Source organism: Mandrillus leucophaeus, unplaced genomic scaffold (assembly GCF_000951045.1).
Source record: "Mandrillus leucophaeus isolate KB7577 unplaced genomic scaffold, Mleu.le_1.0 Scaffold454, whole genome shotgun sequence".
Classification (NCBI taxonomy): Eukaryota; Metazoa; Chordata; class Mammalia; order Primates; family Cercopithecidae; genus Mandrillus; species Mandrillus leucophaeus.
The window spans coordinates 2,368,077-2,390,305 of NW_012104854.1; the positions used below are offsets into that span (position 1 = coordinate 2,368,077).

A 22,229-nucleotide genomic window follows, 5' to 3' on the forward strand; every position below is an offset into this window, starting at 1 on the left:
CAATGGCATTCAGTACAGGGAATTTAATGCAATACTTTGTCCCCTGATGCTTGTTTTAACAGTTACAGAAGGAGAGAGTGACTGTTAGGCTGAGTCCCCCTCAGATCTACTGGGGTGGCTAAGTCAAAAGAATCTCTACGAGTCAGTTATATCTCAACATGTAGCAAAATGCCCAGCACAAAGCAGGTGCCCAAAAAATATCTTTTGAAAAACGACCATTTACAGATAAAGTCAAGTTCTACAGACTGTTTAAAAATGATGATCACCTTTCATCTCCAAAGTGATTCTTAGAAATCATTCATCCAGAAGGTTTAAGTTCTTCAAGCAGTTAAAGTTATGGTAATTATAATAATTCTATTATTTTTCTGTTGAAATGGATTTAGCACACAGATGAGTTTTTTTGTTTGTTTGTTTGTCTGCTTTGTTTTTAAAGATTTCAAGGTAACTTGTTAGGAGGTATAGAAGAGGGTACCAATAGCGAATTGCTAAATTGCTCCAACTAAGAGTCCTGCAGCATTTTGGGGGACCAAAGGAATTCACTTGGGAAATACGACTTTCTCTGTAATACATACTCAGGATATTAAAATCCTATGGACAAGTTCCTGAAGAAAGTATTCCACTGATACCAGAATAATGCCTTTGGGCTAAAACATACTGTCTTTTGACTGAGTTTCTTGAAATCTCTGTACTAAATACTGATACTCTACAAATAATAAATCATAACAAGATCTAAACTGAAAAGGTTTTGTAAAGTATCACATTAAAAAATGCAAGGATTTTTCACAGTCTTTTTCATCCATTAAGCCAGAAGCTTCTCCAGAAGCTGAGTCCCACGTGTAGGGACCATCCAAGAAGTCCTGGCAGGATTTGGAGAAGAGGGAAGAGGCAGTTTCCCTGGGAACATGGCTGAGGCACTTCTAGAAAAAATAAACTCATAGAAGGCCTACATCACCAAATGCAAGAAATTAAAACTATTTTGTTTTTCATTCTGAAGGCGATTTTTCTAAAACTAACTAAAATAAATTGAAGTATATTAAAATATTAACTCACACACAAAAAAACTAGGGAGATAAGGTGTCAGATACCCCTAATAAATGCAAGTGGGAAATCAAAAGGAGTCCCAGACAGGCAGGAGAAAAACTATGCTGAGTTTAAATTAAGTTTGTCCCCAGACAGCGATTTGTAGACAGAGAAACAACATTAATGTGTATGCTTAAAACAATACAGTAAATCACCCAGTCTAAATATTTGAAGAAAATAGGGCCCATTGAGGCTGTTTTCCAAGGTCAAACACTTCATTAGAATAGAACTATGGTCTCCTAAAATGCTAATCCTTCCACTACTCCTGGGAAAGAAAACAGCTCCAGTTCCAGTTGATCTCTGGAACAACTGGAGAAAGTCAGGTATGGGAAAGAGCAAGACTGAGTGCTGTCGTCAGTTGGTGACGTCTGCTGTGGCATTATGGAAAGAATGATAATCCACATGCCACAGATCTGCCACTCTCCAGTGTACCCTGCCACAGTCTAAGTTTACAGAAAAGTCAGCAAAATTGTTGAGTAACTAATACAGATGTTTTCAGTTTTCTTCATGCTCATCATTCACATGTCATCCAGTAAAAATACATAAATACACACACACATTAAGAGATACTGTAACTTTCATAGTTCCAGTGCCAAGGCTTAGTATCAACACATATTTGCTATAGGAAGGAAGGGAGGAAGGAAGACAGGGAGAAAGTGGGAGGGAGAGAAGAGAAGGAGGGAAGGAAATTCCCCAAATACTTCAAGTTCCCCAAATTTAAAGAAGCATGAAATGAAATTATCAGCCCAACAAATTAATTAATTAGTCTATTTATTTATTTTTACTTGAGACGGAGTCTCACTCTATTGCCCAGGCTTGAGGGCAGAGGTGTGATCTTGGCTTACTTCAACCTCCGCCTCCTGGGTTCAAGTGATCCTCCCACCTCAGCCTCCTGAGTAGCTGGAATTAGAGGCATGCACCACCATGCCTGGCTAATTTTTGTATTTTTAGTAGAGATGGGTTTTCACCATGTTGGCCAGGTTGGTCTTGAACTCCTGACACCTGCCTTGGCCTTCCAAAGTGCCAGGATTACAGGCGTGAGCCACCACGCCCGGCCTGTTTTTTTGTTTTTAGGGGTTTTTTTTGAGAGGAGTCTCACTCTGTCACCCAGGTTGGAGTGTAGTGGCACAATCTTGGCTCACTGCAACCTCCACCTCCTGGGTTCAAGCAATCCTCCTACTTCAGCTTCCTGAGTAGCTGAGATTACAGGTGTGCACCACCACCTCCAGCTAATTTTTTTTATTTTTAGTAGAGATGGGGTTTCACCATGTTGCCCAGGCTGTTCTCGAAGTCTTGACCTCAGATGATCCACCCACCTCGTTCTCCTAAAGCGCTGGGATTATAGGCGTGAGCCACGGCACCCAGCCTCCAACAAATTTATGTAACAGATTTTAGTAACACTATGTACTTAAATAATAACTTAACTTTCTGTTCAATGGATTTTAACAGATCTTCTGCTCAATGGATTTGAACACATCTTTCTCCAGTTGTTCCAACTTTCAGCGACTCATTTGATTAAAATCAAGAAGCTTATGTGGTAATAGAAAAAGAGAGAGGGGGAAGACAACAAAAATAAAGAGGACAAAAGGCATTTTACAATATAAAATATTTGAGTTTTTCATATTTCTCTTTTGTTTAAAATCAGAGAAAACACTGAAATTATGATGTGATCATTGTTGCTGCTTACATTACCTAACCAAGAGTAACTATGCAATCTTCCAGTCGGTAATCCTCCCTCTATTCCATCTGAATTTGGATATTGGATTTCTTTTCTATCATTGTCTTCTTTGTATGTGCTATTTAGATCAGTGATACACAAAGTATGTTCCCCAAAACGTTAATTCCTCAGGATATTAGTAAGTGTGATTTTTTAAAAGTATGTAGTCCAGTAAGTTTGTTATATTATAGGTTAGACAAGTTTAACAGGTGCCTTGCTACAAGATATTGGAGGTTTTTCACATACTAACATATGCTGCAAGTCTAAATACATATGCTGTTCTAAATTTCTTTAGCTACAAAATCTTTCCTTCGTGGAGCTTTTAGCCAAAATAGTGTTTCATGGAACCAATGTTGAGCAAATGGATTTGAATACTGCTTCACCTCAAGCTGCTGTATTGAAAAATCACTCCATTCTCTCTTTTAATCACATGATGCTCTGGTGCTACCCACAGCCTGTCTCTGTACCAAGATCCACCAAGTTCCACACAGTGGGGGTCAGGAGATACTTCCTGAAGTCTACTGCAGAGACCTCGGCAGGTCCCTGGCTCTTGCCTCTTCTCACAGGGGCAGTAGTGCCTTTTCCTCCTTTAGCCACAGAAGTCAGAAATGAATTCCAGCCACACCCTGGGATCATATTTGCCAGGTCCCGTAAGTCAGGTCAAGTGGCAGGGACTCATAAACAGTTTCCAGCAGCTAAACTGACCGCATGGAGAGGGAAAGAATCTCACTCTCCACAGGCAGAAGAAGGGACCCAAGTGTGTTTAACTCATTTTGTCAGAAGCCAGGAATCTTTAAAAGTCTTTCTCGAAAAAGCTGTTTTTGAGAGGTTAAGGTTGTGATGTCATTAGGTAAAACATTTTCATCTGTATTTGACAAAAAAAAAGAAAGAAAGAAAAACATGAGACACTCAGAACCCTTTATTTTATACTTAAATAACAGTTTAATAGAAAATCAGGCAGCCTTTAGTTCGGTGTGAACTTTGCCAGGTTATGTAACTTTTTGCAGCCTTGGTTCTTCAGCCATAAAATGGGGATAAAAATATCCATCCTGCAGCATTCTGTCAGTGATAAAAGTGAAATAATGCATTCACTGGTAACACTGTGCTCAACGCATGGTTCATGCCCAGTGTAGCATCAGCTGCGGATGGTACTGAAAGATCTACATGTTGGCTCCTGTGAGAAACAAGCTCCATGGGTTCTGCTTTTCAAAGAAAGCAAATGACAGTACCATCCTACCAAAGAGTTTTCTTCCAAGGAAAGGATGCTTTAAAAAAAAAAAAGCAAATTCATCATTTACCTTCTTATTTATGTAACCTTGAAAAAAAATTTAAATCCTTCATTTCAGTAGTACGTCTTGTACTCTTTCAGAAAAGAAATCACTAGAAAGCTGCCTATGGCTGACAACTCCAATTCTCTCCAGAAGGATTTTTTTTTCAATCTCTATTGGGCATCTATAATGTGCCCCATTATGCCAGTCCAACCCCCTGATCTAGCTTACACCAGCCTCAATGCATTTTGATTTCTAGATTGCTTTTCCAAATAGACCAAAGACAGGCTAACTGTTCACCAAACTATTCCGTCTCCTTCCTGGGCACCTGACTACATTTCCTGGCATCCCTCACACTTAGCTGTGGCCATGTGACTAAGTTCCAGCCAATGGAATGGGACTGACAGTGTTGTGTGTCCCTCTAAGCCTAACCATATTACCTTCTCATGCACACTCCTCCATGCTCCTGCCCCTCTGCTCCAGCCTGACAAAGATAAGCCCTGCAAGCCTGATAAAGGAAGCTGCATGGAAGATGGCAGGGCCACAAGAGGGAAAGGGTCTATGTTCCTGACAACTCTTATAGAGACCCAACTACAGCTCAAGTACCCTGGTTTTGAGCTGGGTACACATGAAGAATGCTTCTATCATGTTTAGGCCATCCTATAATTTTGGATGTTTTTTACAGTAGCTGGTGTCTGAAGCATCTGGAAGTCCTGAGATTTTTGCAGAACATTATGAGTTTATAAAAATAATAAATCGAATTATTGTGTGCCAAGTCACAGACTCAGGCACTAGCTCATAAAATAACTAAATAATCTAAAACTTAAGGTATCATTATAAACTAGGTTCTACTCTAAGTAAACCATCAGAGATGCCAAAAGTTTAATAAAAATATTGCTAAAGGTTGAATTTTCTATGTTTCAACCTTAAAGTATAGAAAATTCATTTCATTTATTTAGTTTTTCTGTGACACAAGAAAGGCTAGCATTGCTTGACTCCAGTAGCAGGGACATCTTGATTCACCCTATTAAACACTACTGTTTCATGGGGGTATAGTTTGTGTAGGAGCATTAGTGCAGATAGACATTTCTGAGTTTTTGTTTTCAAATCAAATTAGAATTGGCATTGTCAGCTCTAGGTTCTCATCTATATTTAGTAAATAATAGATTGGGATCACTTTCTTAACTTCATAATTATATGATTATATTCCATTATGATTTGACTGTAGTTATCCATGGTTTAAATCAATCATGAAAAACATTATTTTATCTAAATGTTATAATGTATAGGAATATGCATTTGTTCTGTGCACACACAGAAAAGTACATCAGGGGATACTCTAAGAAATTTAAGCCTCAGGCCAAACCTGGGAAATTCGAGCCTCAACCTCAACCTAAGACCAATTAAGTAAATTATTTATATCATTGGCTAAAGTATAAGGGAGCTAACCTAGTTTAAGGCCATCCAGTTAAAGATCAAATGCCAAATAAGATTATTTACTGATTACCAAAAAACTATCATGTTAATTCAGTAAAGATCTCATAATCAAATATATTATCAATGGTACTTCTGGAAAACTGCCTTTGGTGATCATAGATATTAACCTCAACCCAAATACATCCTAAGTAACGTACTAACAACATGCCTCATACCAGTCTTATTCTTTCCATCTCTACTGCTCCCACCTTAATCTAGGTCACAACTCTCACCAGGCCTACTGAAATATCTGCCCTCAACCTGGCCTCCTTGTTTCTACTCTAGCCCCTTCTCCAAATTGTTCCCCTACAAGGCCCCAAAAGGGATCTCCTTCAAGCACATATCATATCATACCACTCTCTTGTTTGAAACGCTTTCATATATTTTAACTGGTCTTAGAATAAAACTGGAACTCCATCATGGCCTGCTGTGCCTGCCAGTCCCAACCTATCCTAGTACCAACCTCTCCATTCCCTTCACTCCAGCCCAACTAATCTCCTTTGTATCCCTTAAATATCCTGAGCTCTGCCCATCAGGACCTGTGAACTTGCTGTTCCCTCCATCCAAAATGCTCCCTTCCAGCTTTGTGCACAGCTGACTGCTCTTCACCCTTCAGGTCTTAACTCATCCATCACCTCCCCTAGTTACCTTCTTGCCCTGTTTATTTGCTTTATAGCACTTATAAAGCCCTGTAATTTTATTGTTATTGTTTGAAGACTTGGACACACTATGAGGACATGAAGTTCCCCCATTTTTTTTACTACCTGTGTCAGACATCATCTCCTTGGAGATGAAAGGATGGATAAACAGATGGATGGATGGATGGAGGGATGGATGGATGGATGGATGGATGGATGGATGGATGGATGGATGGACAGACGGATGGGTGGGTGGATGGATGGAATAAACATGTAGTAGATACTTTCAGAATTATTTGACCCAACAACTGGAACCATCCATGAGAAACCATATTATCACATTTAGCAATGAGTGATTCTGGCAGGGATATATATAAGGCAATCCCAATTTCTCCTTAAGTACATCTCTCCTGGGAATATAAAGAAGCTTTAACTCTGGGACCATTCATATGGCTCTTTCCACACAGTGAGTTATGCAATTATGAGTTACTCAATTATGCAAAATTAGTAATTTCAAGAGGATATCCCAGTATTTAATTAGCTATAATATTTGAAGACATAAGGCTATCTTGGTTTTTAATTTTAAAACATCCAATTTATGAAGAAGCTCTTTCAGAGAAAATAAAGTCAACTCAATGCAGAATAAGACCACAAGCTCAAACAAACAAACAAAACACAACAACAACAAAAAAGACCACAAGTTGCTTCCTTAGATTCCTATATCTGGAACTATTCCTTTAGAGGACATAGAGCAAATCAAACCTCTGACAGTGTGGAAATCCAGCACGCACTTCATTCTTGTTTATGACACTGGGTCAATCTGACAGAATAGTTTTGTTTTCCCAGTTCTGACTAAATTAAAGAGAGTTGTGTCTACAGATTATTTTTCCAGAAGTTCCTCTGTATATATAATAGGAAATGCAGGATCAGATCTAGGCAAGGGCTCTTTAAATGTCAGGGCAGTCTTTCCACATTGAACACCCCTGAGAATGCCAACATGTGTGACCACGCTTTTCCCCACTTTGGGCCATGATGAAGAAATGCTATCCCAAGCCAGCAGAGCAGCTGAAGTCCTTTCTGTAGCTCAACATGAGAAAAACCAACAACCTCTGCAGAATGTCTGCCAAGGAACTGCATGCCTGTTGGCAAGGAGACAGCAGCCTACACGGAGGGAGGTTGTAAGAATTAGCCCTTCCATGCATGTGCTAGTGGTAACTCCTGTAAAGAAGTTACTAGGGTCTTTGCTCAGGACATCTCACAGTGCTCCCTCTTTGAAGGCCCACAGGAGAAATTCCTCCCAGAACTCAGTACCAAGAAAAGCTTTGCTTCTCCTGAAGACTTAGTTTTGTTGTTGCTTCATTTGGCCTTTTGGATACTATAAATACTTTAACAGATTATATTATCTCTTTCCTTGTAGGAAGTCCTGAGATTTGCAACCCTCTATACTATTGACAGTGGACATTATGGCATGCGTTCTTACATTTGAACTGTGCCCCTGACTTCATCTTGCTTTTTCACTCTTGTTTTCCCTCAGTTCTGATTTCTTTAACTAATCTTTGTTCTCCTGTATCATATATATTTCTATAAATGGTTTCCAATTATTTTGAGAATGAAAATGGCTATTAGTGCATAGATACACACAGTGGATTTTAACCCAAACCCTTTACGACCCTAGTCCTGTAAAAAGACAATGTGGCCTCAGACAGATGTGGTTTTGAATCCTGATTCTGTGGATTTCTAGCTCTGTGACGTTGGTTAAGTTGCTCTATAGTTCCCAGTTTCCATTTCCTCCTCTTTAAACTGGAGCTAGTATCATGTACATTGTATAGTAACTGGGAATTAAAGAGAATGTATTTAGAGCATTGGCACTTAATAATTGTTAAATTAAAATTATTCTTTATTATTATTAATAGCTATATAGATTGTTACCAAAGAATACTTAAAGACGACATCTGGCTTATCATGTTGACAGGCTTATAAGAACTAACACTATCTATTCATATACCACATTTCTGTCTAACAAAGACCTATGGTTAAACACTTCCACACTAGCTCAATGTCCCCAAGCCATTCTTTACAACAGGCTAGATTTATTGCAAGACCCTCTCCCCATTAAGGCTCCCTGTACCATATCCCCTGTCATGGATTGAACTGTGTCTCCCCAAAAAATAAACTTAAGTTCTAACCCCCAATACCTATAATGTGGCCTTCTTTGGAAACAAAAGTCTTTGCAAATGTAATCAAATTAAGATGATGTCATACTGGATTAGGGTAGGTACTAAGTGTAACAAGTAGTGTGCTGATAAGAAGGCCATTGAAGGGCCACATGAAGGGACACACAGATGCATGAAGAATGTCATGTAACTATGGAGGCAGAGATGATGCATCTGGAAACCAAAGAACACTAAGGACTACCAGCAAGTACCAGAAGCTAGAAGAGGCAAGGAAGGATTCTTGTTTAGAGGCTATGGCAGGAGCATTATCCTGATGGCACTCTGATTTTGGGCTTCCAGACTCTAGGACTATGAGAGAATAAATTTTCATTGTTCTAAGCCACCTAGGTTATGGTGATTTGTTATGGCAACCCTGGGAAATGAATTCATCCCCATACTCCTACAGCGCAAGTGGCAGAAGTAAAGAAACCAGGCAAACTTGCAGTCCAAGTGGCGACTGCCAAGAACTCCACACATGCATGCCTGGCAGTGAGATGTATTTCAGGGGAGGCATATACTAAAATAGCCCAAAGGGTTTGACTGTAGACTTCAATGAGTTAATTCTTCTTTCTGAGCTTAAACATCAACAGGAGGGCATTAGGTCTAGATCAACACTGGCAAATAGAGCTTAACTAAGAATAGCTGGATTACAGTGTTATGATGAGAATTCTGTGGAGTCATCTGGGCAAAGATGCAGAGACAAAAAAAACAAAAACAAAAAACAGAATATTCCATCCTCATTCTCCTTATGCCTGTGACCATCCTCTCCAGTTTCCTCTTCTGCTGCCTACTGTAACATAGCATATTCTTAGGGTTCTGACACAGACACACTTCATTCCATTCCCTATATATTGTCTCTGGACAGACCCACTGATTCTTATAGTCTTATTACTTAAAGCTTCTGTGGATACCTTCAAATCTATCTCTCCTGCCAGCATCAGTCTTCTGCTCTAGTTTAAGCCATATCCAACTGCTGGATAGACATCCCCACTTAGCTATCTCAGATAATTCAAAGCAACTTGTCTATAACAGAACTCACCAGTTGCTCCTCTAAGCCTGCTCCTCCTCCCATAGGCTCTCTCTCAGTTGGTGGCACAACCATATACCTAGCTAGAAAACTGAGTTTCTCCCTAGTCTGTTTCCTCCTTCTCACCCCTGCCTCCCATTCCAAATCAATTTCCAAAACTTGCCAACCTTACTTTCTAAGTAATTATCGTCTTGATACCTGCTATCACTCTCCTAGTTCAAACTCTCATCAACTCTTGCCTTTTAAGATTAAGAGTAGGTATCACTGCCTCCAGGAACCTCTGCAAGGGACTATATTTGTCTTGTTTGCCCTTGTATTCTTGGAATTTAGCATTGTGTCTAACACTGTAGGCAACAGATGATGATGATAATTATCATTTATTGTTCACATTCTATATACTAGGTACTTTCTCAGCACTTTACATCTCCACAATCACACTTTGAAATAGGTACTCTTATTAGCCTTGCTTACAGATAAAGCACAGAATGCTTAAGCGACTTGCTCAAAGTTACACGGTTCTATCAAGAAGTAGAATTGACTGGGCACGGTGGCTCACACCTGTAATCCCAGCACTTTGGGAGGCCAAGGCGGGTGGATTACCTGAGGTCAGGAGTTCCAGACCAGCCTGGCCAACATGGTGAAACCCAGTCTCTACTAAAAATTCAAAAATTAGCCAGGCGTGGTGGCACACGCCTGTAATTCCAGCTACTCGGGAGGCTGAGGCAGGAGAATTGCTTGAGCCCGGGAGACGGAGGTTGCAGTGAGCAGAGTTCATGCCACTGCACTACAGCCTGGCTGACAGAGCAAGATTCTGTCTCAGAAAAAAAAAACAAAACAAAACAAAAAAAAGAGGTAGAATTACTGAACTGATCTGATATTCAATTTAGATTAGAATATACTCATAAGATAAAATAGTGAAATGCATACCTATTCATTCAGTAAATATTTATCGAGTGTATGCTGTGTGCTAAACACCAGGGATAAAATGGAAAACAAAGAAAACAAGTAAGTGAGTATATAAATAACTTAATTTCAGACATTGGAAAAAGTCTAGCATCTCTCAGGAAACCCATTCCAAGCTTCTCAGGTTAGCTGGGAGGAGGGAGGCTGGCAGGAAGAAAAGAGACCGTTCCCCCCTTACTCCACCCCCTTGCTCTAGAAGATTATTCCCAGATACCACCCCCAACCTCAGGCATTGTTAAGACACTTAAGAAATCCTTAAATGTGCAGCATATGAATCCTCTGCCAGGCTACGTAAGGCCAACTTAAATTTTTCTATCATAATACCTTTCTTTGTTCTTCAGAAATGTCAAGAAACCTTATGACCACATGCAAGCTGACAGTAATTAAAAGAAGACACTGTCTTCATCTCTACAAAGCCAACTCCTTTTAAAGACAAGAGGACATTTCTGTCCATCATCCACTGTACTCTCATCATTTCTTCCCAACTATTATCTAGCATAATAGATATCCACTATTGGACATGGTCTAGGAAAAAATCCACATATATTCACTGAGTAAAGAGGATTATTCTGGTAGGTGACATCCATCTTTCATGCCTGCCATCTGAAATTCTTATTAACACCCTCAGAAGCAAAAGCCCCATTCGGGCTCAAAAGGACCCAGGGAAATCAACACTGAAATGAGGATGGGGCTGGAGGCTGTTTTGGTAATCCTAAAACAGAGAGTAGGTTTTACTGATGGTGCACATTTACTTACTGAAATCCTTATTCCACCACGCTACATTTCTTTTTATCAGGGATTCTTTTCTAACAGCTCAAATTATTCCTGGGCAGGAAGTTACTATATGCATAATCTTCAGTTGGGCTGGAAAAGACAACTGGATATTAGTTTGTCCAAAAAGCCCCTCTAAGATTGATACAATTAAACGACAGCTACAGGGAGCATCATGTACAAAAAAGCAGCAAAAGGGGGTGGTGGAGAGGAATGGACTTAGAACTTCTTGCAGTTTTGCCTATACAGATTATAACTCAATCAGATTTGAGAACTATAAGAAGTCACATGGCAGTTTTTGATTAAACAAACATTTACTATGTAAGAGGTGCCACGGATACAAAACTAAGAAAGACACGTTTTTCTTCTGGAGGGGAAGAAATATGAATCACCCAAGCAATACAAAACTGTGTGATATCACTAGAGGAGAGGTACAAAAGTGCTCATGATCTAACCAGCCTTGGGGAGTCCCAAGGAGAATGCACCAGAAGTAGTACAGGACATTAAATGGACACCTAAGTTGCCATCTACCACTCTGTAAATGCCTCAATTTTCCCCAATGTCTGACTTTGTCCTCCCCATATCCCTACACAAAAAGAACTAAACCATCAAATAACTTTACTGTCATTAAGACATGGCTTCATTATCATCATTCGGTTACCCAACAAATAATTATTAAGAACCTACTATGGGCCAGGTGCTGTGATAGCCTGGCTCTCTCACAGGCCAGGTCTGGTGAGCAATTGATCCTGGACCTCATGTCCATAAAGGGCTGATAATATAGATTTTTGACATCATCTCCAAATGATATCCTATATACAGTCACAAAGATATACTTCTAGGATTCAACCTCAAAGCATATCACAATTTTTATAATCCTGTATTGTCAATTTAAAAAATATATATACAAGTCCTCCTACTGCCACCCATGGATATGATCCAGGTCTCTCCTATTCCCTATGGTCATTTAAGAGAAAGCAAATGAGCCAGTTGTTATACCTTCCCTCATAGAACTTACTGCTTAGTAGAGACAAAGGTATCAAACAAGGACACACACCAAACTGATAACTGTAGTTGCTGCAGGGGAGGAGAGGAGGATGACATGAGGCCGAGCTGTTAAGCAAAGCTTTCACTTGCCCTGAGGTGTTTGAATTTTTACCATATGCACATATTCACAGTATTCCCTGTATAGTCATTATCAGTTTCTCTATCAAGGATCATCATTAAAAGAAGAGCCAAGAAAGGGACCAGAAGACAAGCTGGCTCCAAATGAGGCTGACCACAATGCTGAGGCAGTGAGAATGAGTGAAACATCAAGTTGCCAGAGGTGACTGGGTTCGTCTGAGGATAAAATAGCTGCACAAAACATTGTGGTGACCATCCTCTGCATGTCCCATGGGAAGTACTGCTAGGCCTGGACACAAGGCTTCCCTTTCCTGGGCTCTCTACTGGGCTCAACCGCCTAATGGCCCTACAAATGGAACAATGTACATTCAAGGATTGAGTAACATGGATGATCAATGTGTTACTCTTGCCCTGATTCAAAACTTGTCTTTTCATGGAGAGCAATAAATCTTATCAGCAGATGCCAAATGCCCCTCAACTGAATCACAGCTATATTGTCTAGACTGAAATGTCTCATCTCCATTTTGTCAAATTCTGCCTTGTCCATTACAGTTAACCTCATAATCCACATAGACACCACACAATTCCATAAGCAACAGAGCAGCCCCTGCTAACCAGCCCTCCCTCTGAGGAAAGCCTGAACATGTATAAATGATCTCAAGTCATGCCAGGGAAATAAGAACAGATATCATGGAAACCATGTTAGCATGTCAGTGCACGCCTGCTGATGACAAACTGAGCAGTTATGCCAGACAAATTTAGGAGTCAAAATGTTTCCTTACACTGTCATTGTTTTCAATTTTCTGATTATATTTTTGAGATACATTCAATACCTCTGGTATTTACAGAATAGAACAGAGGTATAACCAGTGACTGATCATTCAATAATGCTTCTAATCAGAGTGATTATATGTGAGTGTACAAGTGTGTGTATGTTTGTGTGTGTCCGTATTATTTTGTTTTAGTATGACGGGTGACCTCTTTGCCATGTATACTTGTTAGGGTTATGTGCACATGTAAAGCCAGCATAGAGAAATGCAATCAAATGCAACTCTGCAGGAGGAGGAAAAGTAGCAGAGGAATGACTTTCTGCAGGGGATGTCATGTCTGAGCTCTGCTCTGAGAGGTCAATGGGAGCTTGCACGGTGGATAGGGTTGCCAGATAAAATAAAGACACCCAGTTAAATCTGAATTTCAGAAAAACAATGAATGACTTTTTAGTAGGTATGTCCCAAATGTTGCATGAGTGTTCTATATTTTTATTTGTGAAGACAGGCAATCCTAATGATGGGAGAGGGACAGATGTGTATGCCAACCATCTTTCCTTGTCATGAATATTGTCAACATCAGCATCTATTAACGTTACAGAACATGGGGAATGGAGTCCATGCTCTTGGGAAACCCTAAGAATTACTCTTCCTGCCTAAAACACTCAGAACATGCCTGCTTCTTCAACCACAGGCTCCTTGAGATCATGCACTACAACTTCTTCCTCCTTCAGGACCTACGCCAGTCGCCGAAATGTTGTAAACATAAAAGTACATTTTTAGATAAATGAGAATATAATATGGAATTATAGTAAAGTTAGGAAATTTGGGGTGAGAGGGCTAAAGATGACAAAACTGTGCATGGCCGAAAATACAGGTAACTTCAAGACGACTGACAATAGCCAAATGTGCAGTCATCTCCAACACCTATGAGCAGAACTTACCACAGTAACAGAACTGAACAATCTTTTAGCTTGATTAGTATCACTGAACTGTCTCAAACTAGTGAAATGTATACTAAGCACAATGGGCAATTTCAGGGAAGTGGGGGAATGCACTAAATTGGGAGACCCACAGTTATACAAGTATCTATTTCTTTAAACCCATGCTTAAGGAGGCCAAGGCATTGTAAAAGCAAAATGGGGAACAAGTAGTTCTAATTGGAACAGTTCAAGAAGTTTTAGGTAGAGAAGTTATATGAGGTATGTAAAAAGCTATGGCCCTCAGAGAGGCTTTGCACTTTATAGAATCTGTATGTGTGTGTGTATGTGTGTGTGTGTGTGTAATTACAAGTATATATACATGCATAAACATGGCTGCAAGAATAGTATATTCCCACATACTGTATGTTATTCATATCAACTGATTGGAACTGAGCCTTAGGGAGAATCCACATTTTCTTTCAAAATACTCTAGAGTAGAAATGTTTAAACAAATAAAGTAGCACTGATTGCATTTCAGATGTATAATAATTTTTCCTTTTTTAATGTATCTTCTTTTAAAAACAGCCTTCTCTTATTAAATAAGAAATGCTTGGCCGGGTACAGTGGCTCACGCCTGTAATCCCAACACTTTGGGAGGCTGAGGCAGTCGGATCACGAGGTCAGGAGCTCGAGACCGTCTTGGCCAACATGGTGAAACTCCATCTCTATTAAAACACAAAAAATTAACCAGGCAGAGTGACGCGTGCCTGCAATCCCAGTTACTTGGGAGGCTGAGGCAGGAGATTGCGCCACTGCACTCCAGCCTGGCGACAGAGCAAGACTCCGTCTCAAAAAAAAAAAAAAAGAAAAAGAAAAAGAAAAAGAAATACTTGCTGACCACAGAAAACTTTAAAAAATCCAGGTAAATAAAAATATAAAAATAAAAACCACCCATTATTCTTCCAGTTAGAGATAATGACTCAAAATTTTTGCATGTATATCAAGACTTTTTTCTGTATATATATGCATATGTCTATATTTAACAAAAGTGGTATCAGCCTCTATATGCAAATATAAGCTTGTTTTATTAAGCTACAAAGTGTATCTATCCAATTGACCAAATATATTCTCACACATAATTTTTAGTGCTTACATATATGTTTTCTACTGATGGCTTACTTAAATATTTATTGCTGAACATTAAAATTGTTTTCCATTTTTTACTGTGACAAACTTCCTTACAGCTAAGTCTTTAAGGGCATCATCATTATTTCTGGGGAATCAATTCCTAGAGGAACAACTGCTGAGTCAAATACTATATACACTTTTAAGGCTTTTGATTCATATCACCACTTTCCTGTCTAGGAAGGTTGTGTCAATTTATAATGCTATATAAAAGGGCTTGTTTTCTTAATATTTTTCAAATTTGGTCACCCCAAGAAATCTGCCCATGAAATCAGAATTTATGTAGATAGAACATGTAGAATAATATATATAATTTATTTTTCACAGGAAATAGAAACCTTTCCCAAAAGCCAGGATTTTAAGAAATCCCACTTACCCACAATTAGCCTTTGGCGCAGTCAACTGATTTAGACAAGAACTTTTTAAGCCAACTTTTCAATGAAAGTCTGCCATGTTTATGGAACTGTGGCTATTTGCCATTGTACAATGACTTAATTGCAAATTAATGTATATCTTTTTTTTGTAAGAAGATATAATAAGCTACCTTTGTTTAATGACAACCCATTTTACTTTCCTGGAGAAAAGAATCCATTTGCTTTAACCATAATCAGAGGAAAGTTATTTGGTCAAACAAAGTAAAAACTATAAACAATAGATAGCCATCATTACCACAGTAACATTGGTCCAGCTAGGAATTCACTTAGCTAAATGGGTGACCTCCTACTCACATATCTTCTCAGTGCACAACAAACACGGGAGCAAACAAAAGCTTTTACAGAATCCAGAGCCACTAGGCAAGAAGAAATGATACTACAAGAGAGAAGTTAATGAGGCAGAAAGATATTCTCAAATATAAAACCCCCTACAGGACTTTTAAGGAAGGTATCAGAGGCATAGGGAAGGCTAAGTCAAGGATGAATTTAACTGAAGAAAAGGGTATTTAGAGATTATCAATATTTTCTAATGCAACAGAAAACCAAGCCAGCTTAGTCTTCTACTTAGTGAGTGCCATGCTAAATCGACCAACTCTATTCTTCATCTTTTTGGGGATCCAGAAAAATCAAAAAGAGAAAATATCCAAATATAGAAGCTTAATTTAACAAAATCGGAAAAACCTAAACTATATTGTGCTCTGGTGACCTAGCAATCAAATAATCACAGTCATTTGGTCAATGTCTATGATTAACTCAATGAGACAGGATGTTTGGCTATAGCGCCAGGTACAAAAAATATATTTTCATGAAGGATCACTCCCTCTTATGTAACAGATTTGGGTGAGTGAGTGAGTGAGTGCATGGACTCAGCTTTTGGCTTTCTGAAATCAGTCTTGTTATGATGATTCCTTAGTGCTGGGATAGATCATCCAGGCATTCAAGGTAACACGATGGTAATACTTTGCTCATTTTTCAGAAAAAAAAACAAAACAAAACAAAACAGGTATCACTTCCAAAGTCAGCATAGTCACCCAAAGTGAAAAAGAAAAAAAAAAAAAAAGAAAAGCCTTGGAGGCAAAGGAAAGGGGCCGCAACCTTCGTAACTGTAAAATGACGAATGAGAAAACTCCTCCTGCTGAAGATATTCAGGTATATAAAGGCACGTGAAGGAGTACTTAAAACATCATTGTCAAATCCACATCTTCTGGATTTTTTTTAGCTTGAAACAAACAAACAAAAAATGAGCACCATACCCAACATGATTCAAAAGTGTCTGTGGCTTGAGTTCCTTATGGGTACGTTCATTGCTGGCACCCTATCCCTGGACTGTAACTTACTGAATGTTCACCTGAGAAGAGTCACCTGGCAAAATCTGAGACTTCTGAGTAGTATGAGCAATTCATTTCCTGTAGAATGTCTACGAGAAAACATAGCTTTTGAGTTGCCCCAAGAATTTCTACAATACACCCAGCATATGAAGAGGGACATCAAGAAGGCCTTCTATGAAATGTCCCTACAGACCTTCAACATCTTCAGCCAACACACCTTCAAATCTGGGAAAGAGAGACATGTCAAACAAATCCAAATAGGACTTGATCAGCAAGCAGAGTACCTGAACCAATGCTTGGAGGAAGACAAGAATGAAAATGAAGACATGAAAGAAATGAAAGAAAATGAGATGAAACCCTCAGAAGCCAGGGTCCCCCAGCTGAGTAACCTCGAACTGAGGAGATATTTCAACAGGATAGACAATTTCCTGAAAGAAAAGAAATACAGTGACTGTGCCTGGGAGATTGTCCGAGTGGAAATCAGAAGATGTTTGTACTACTTTTACAAATTCACAGCTCTATTCAGGAGGAAATAAGGTATATTTTTGGAATTAAGATTCCTTTTCCCTCCAAAATCTCTTTCTCCTTCGCCTCCTCCATCTTCTTTTTAAGGGTTATTGTGCTATCCTGTAAGCCTGTCCTCAGTTGGATTGGTAGTCTCGGAACATCAGGGACATTCACCTCTCTAAGGAGAGGTAATGCCAACCATCCTCTGGGTGACCAAGAGTCTCCTTAGAAAGTCTTTAAGACAGGTTTAAAGGAATAAGATTCCCTCTCCATCATCTTCTATTCTCTCTTCCTCTTTTCTTGGGTCATTTTGAAAGAGCTTTGCTATACCACCTGTGAACTTCACCAAGACAATGACTAGAGAATAGAGAGCAGAGCATGTTGCAAAATGATAACATTTCAATGACTTAACTGTTTTGCTGCCAACACTGTTTATCCTATGAAAACTCAGCACATTTAAAGAGCTTATACATGCTCCCTAGAGTCAATACCCTTGTATTTTTCCCCTCCTGCTCAGGGGAAAAAGGTTGACATTTCTGGCCCATTTCCTTCTCAGCTTGGTTTGTTTGAATTGATGCCGTTTGTAGAATGGTATTTCATTACTTTAAGAGTGAAGATCCATAGTGAAATTGGATGGATGGTTGACTTAGATGACCATTAAGCTCTCATTTAACCTTTGAGATGCTGTGATTCTAATGTAGCACACTCTTAATTCCTGATGTATATTGTTTGATTCCTACATCTAAAGGCATGGAAAATGCTGTGGAAAAGTATAGTACAGTATCTGTCTTTTATTGTTTTTCATGTGCCTGAAATAAAATGTCCAGAGTCATAATATGGAACGATTTTACATTAGATGTTCCTAGTTAGAAGACTACATTCTGTGAGTTAATTTAACTAGCTATTCCAATAATACATAATACTTTAATATCTTTTATCTTTTTATCTTTATAAAAGTTACTTTGAAGTCAGATTACCTAGATTATTTACTTTTCTAGTATGGCCCTTCAGCTATATTAATTCACCACCTGGCTGACATGGATTTTCTCTTCCTCTCTCGCCTCTACCCCATTTCAGAATCATCTACTTTCAAGCAAGAATTAACAGAGATTGTGGCTATGCAAATGCACAAAAAAAGGGTGAAATGTACCTGCAATGTACCTGGTTCTGCCCTTGGAAGTCATTTCCTGCTCATGCCATTAAGAACATGCTGCCAAACTGTTCAGATTCAAGATTATTCCAAGTGCAGGGCTCAAATGTTATAGCCAAAGAAAATCTTATGATAAAAGTGAGGTAAATTTCAGCCAAGAAGTTAGAAGAAATGTTTAAAACAACAATAACAAATTGTGGATCATGGTATATGCAGGCTATCAGTAGAAGGATCAGACAATAAAATGAGTTAGTGCAAACCATTTAGTAAAAATAACTATCAGCAGAGTTGTTCCAAATTAAAAATAGTACTACAAGCTTGTTAAGGAGTTAGGACATGCAAGCTACTAAGCATAAAATATACACTTGCTATTTTTCATGAATTTCTCTAATAAAGCCTTTGCCTGTTCTCTCTAATAGCTTTACTGGAATGATATCAATTACTTTAGTCATTTATGGTTGCAGTTCTGCCAAGTGTTTGCTATCCAGAAGGAAAGAGAATGGCTGAGAAAGCTGAGCACTTCCAGTTAACACAGATTTTCTGATTGTGTGGTAGGGGTAGAAGTTAGAACACTATGCTTTTTTAAGAGCATATCTAATCAAAAGAAAAAGGATAACATCTCCACTGGAAAAAAGGCAAGGGCACAAACTGACATCACAAAGGAAGAAATACTACAGACAATATGAAAAATGTTTAATCTAACTTCATTTTTAAATGCAAAATAAGACGACAAGACACTCCCATCAGTATGACAGAAATGAAGGAGAATGACAACATAAAATGCGAGTGAGGTGTAAGGTATAGGACACAGGAGCCTTTGTGCATTACTGGGAAGAAAGTAAACTGGGACATGTTTTCTACAGGGAAATATGGCACTCTTCAATATCCTAAAGAATGCATCAGTCCCTGGGACCTAGGTATCACGTCTTCAGAAATTTATTCCAAGGAAACAGATAGATAAGATTGTTCACTGGAACCTTGTTTATAATATCTACCCCTTTAATATTCATTTTCACCTATCAGTATTTTCTATTTTTCCTATAATGATTTTTGGGGGGATTTTTAATTCTAAAAGAAACGGTACAAGCTTAACTTCCATTATAATTACCCTGTTTTCCTTAGTGGGTAGGCCAAGACAAGAAATGCTCTTTTACCTTGTTAATGATACCTTTGGGTACTTCTTGAGTAACTATGGTCTTTTTTGTTGCTTCTGGGTTGCTGCTCCTAAATTTCAAAGGAATCTTTCCTTGGGGTTCATTTTCATAATGAAATGTTTGTAAAGTACCTTTCAGTACTTCAAAGATGGTGCTGTTTTTCTCTTACTGGTTCCACCGTTGGGGAGGTAAAGAGATATAACATCCAGAAATCACTATAGAAAGTGCTCTATGTGTCACATTCCTGGCTTAGCAGTCTCACTTCTGTTTTGTTAAATGGAAACTCAAAAGTCCTGTTGAGTTGGCAAAGGGAAAACTCTCGGAACTGAACAGAGCCAAGCTTCCGGTATCCACTGAAAATGTCTGAGTGGGTACATGGATCATAATGTTCCTAAGAAGCCTCCTTCTTCCCCTGGGTTGAGGAGGAATCAAAAGTGTAATCGAGCTTCCTTGGAAGAGGGACTGACTGGGGATCCCACAGGAAAAGCTGGCAACAGCAGGTCAACTGCAAGGCTATGGGGAGGTATAGGTTGCAACAGGTGCAGTCCCAGTCAGCCTCCCCTCAGAGGCAAGACAACTCGCTGGGCACCATCTGGGGACCCTGCCTTCTCAGAGTAGCTACTTTGCTTTTGCCCCAGTTCTTTAATCAATAATCCACACTAAGAATGAACACAATGTATAAGCATCTAACTTGTGCAGGGAAACAGGGGCGCCTGCAACCCAGCAAGCGCACCCACAGGGTACTCAGGGCCATCCTAAGCCACTTGTTCGCGGGAACGTGGAAGAGGAACTGTGCTCTGGCCGTATCTGCATTGCGTCCTCTGAGTCCTCTTTTTCTACAATGCAGAAAGGGGACTTGAGATTTAAACTTGGAGCGGTACTCAACGCCAGAACTCCACGTTCATTCCGGAGTGAACCACCACACCACTATTTCCAGGCAACGTCAGGAGGCTTCCTCGTTATTTGCATCTCCATTCTCTTTTTGGCGACTAGCCTGCCCTCCCGCCCTTGGAAACTTGTGGACTCGAGAATCTCAGCTTTCCGCCTACCAAAGGTGCCCCGATCCCCTCCCACTGCCCTAGCAGCAGCCCAGCCCCAACGCCTTTGGCTAGAGATTGAAATCCTCTGGAACCAACCACGGGACACTTTGGATTGGGGCGGAACACGATTCCACTGTCTCGAAAGCAGCACCTTCTCGGATTTGCGCCCTTTGCGGCGCGCCTGGGTTGAGATCTGAGAAATGTGCCCCGGGCCACAGGCAGCAGCGGAGGCGGGGAAGGAACAACTTTCCCTCCGCCCTCTAACCACAAGGGCGGGGTGGGGCGGCCTCGCTGGGGTCGGGCTCCTCCGCTTCCCCAGCTGGGATCCCCTGCCGGAGCTGGCATGGGGGCCGGGGAGGAGGACCAGAGGGGCTTCCTTCTCTCCCCAAGCCCTGCCAGATGTTGGAAAGGCAAACAATAGGCGAAACGCGGAGAAACAAAAGGCCATTCGCCACGATCTCAGTCGGCTGCGTCGCTAGGTCCCTGCGGGGAGGGTTAGGGGAAAGGGTCAGGAAAGAGGGCGAGGGGGAATCCCGAGAGATTTAGGGTCTCTGGTACTTGTCAGGCGCCAGGGGTCTGCGCTTTACCCTCCCAGCAGGGGTCTGAAGGTGGGAAGGGGCAATCAAAGAAAAGTGGAAGGGTTTTCACCTTCTTCCCCAGTTCAGGGAAAGGGAGGGCTGGGATTCCAGATGTTTGACAGTTGTTGGCCTCAAAGTTAAGAGCGATTTGTATGGCCTTTACACGCTCCCCACCTCCATGAGGCATCGTCAGCCCCGGGGGCGACCTGGCTTACAGCGTGGAGTTCCCCGACGCTGCCCCAAGCCGAGACTCCTCCCTCAGGATCAGGACGCCCAAGCGTTGTCCCCCAGCCCGGGAGCACTTTTGTAAAAGTTTGTCTTCCCGCCACCCACAGCCCAACACGCACCCTGCATGCGTCTGCGGCTGGGGATGGGCTCGGAGACTTGCACCCCGAAAGAAGGACGATCTTATTGATTTATATCTTTTCAAATCAAGGCCACGGATCCCGGGGTGGAAAGTGGGCGACCCTAGTTCCTGCCGGGAAGTGCACACAAGGAGCCGGCCAGAAGCCCAGGCGCCGGCAGGGGTCTGAAGCGGACTCCAGCCCCGGAAGCTCGCGGCCGGCCGGCAGAGGGCCGGTCCGCCGCCTCCCGCACCTTCTTGCACACGCGCTCAGGTGCGCCCCGCACCTCGCCGCCCGCCTGGGTGAGGTCGGGGGCGAGCAGCCACCGGGCTGCGCCGCCTCTCCTCGCTTGGAGCGGGTTCTTACTCACCGTGGGGTTTTACCTCCAGCCCAGGGCCCGGTCGGTTTCCTTCGCCGGGTCAGCTGCAGCCAGCGCGAGAGGAAAATGGTGAGCTCGGGGCAGGTGGGGCGTCGCTTCCCAGTCCACTCAAGGGACTCTGCGGCCGGTGCGCGCGGTCCCAGCGAGCCAACCGGCGGACAG

General features: G+C 40.9%; 2 protein-coding genes across 2 annotated transcripts in view; one reads left to right on the forward strand and one right to left on the reverse strand.

Moving 5' to 3' along the window:
- Window positions 1–22,229, reverse strand: part of MOB3B (MOB kinase activator 3B) — a 209,678-nt gene extending 187,449 nt beyond the window's left edge. Inside the window, exon 1 of the mRNA XM_011994378.1 lies at window positions 22,059–22,229. The gene's annotated coding sequence lies outside the window, so the exon portion shown is untranslated. The remainder of the gene's footprint in view (window positions 1–22,058) is intronic.
- On the forward strand, window positions 16,783–18,990 carry IFNK (interferon, kappa). Its single transcript, XM_011994377.1, has 2 exons — window positions 16,783–17,452; window positions 18,500–18,990. Exon 1 carries the CDS (start codon window positions 16,828–16,830, stop codon window positions 17,449–17,451), a length of 624 nt encoding a protein of 207 aa, XP_011849767.1. The 5' UTR covers window positions 16,783–16,827; the 3' UTR covers window position 17,452; window positions 18,500–18,990.

What these genes read in the sequence shown, in the direction of transcription:
- IFNK (XM_011994377.1), top strand. Translation starts at nt 16,828, where the DNA reads ATGAGCACCATACCCAACATGATTCAAAAGTGTCTGTGGCTTGAGTTC.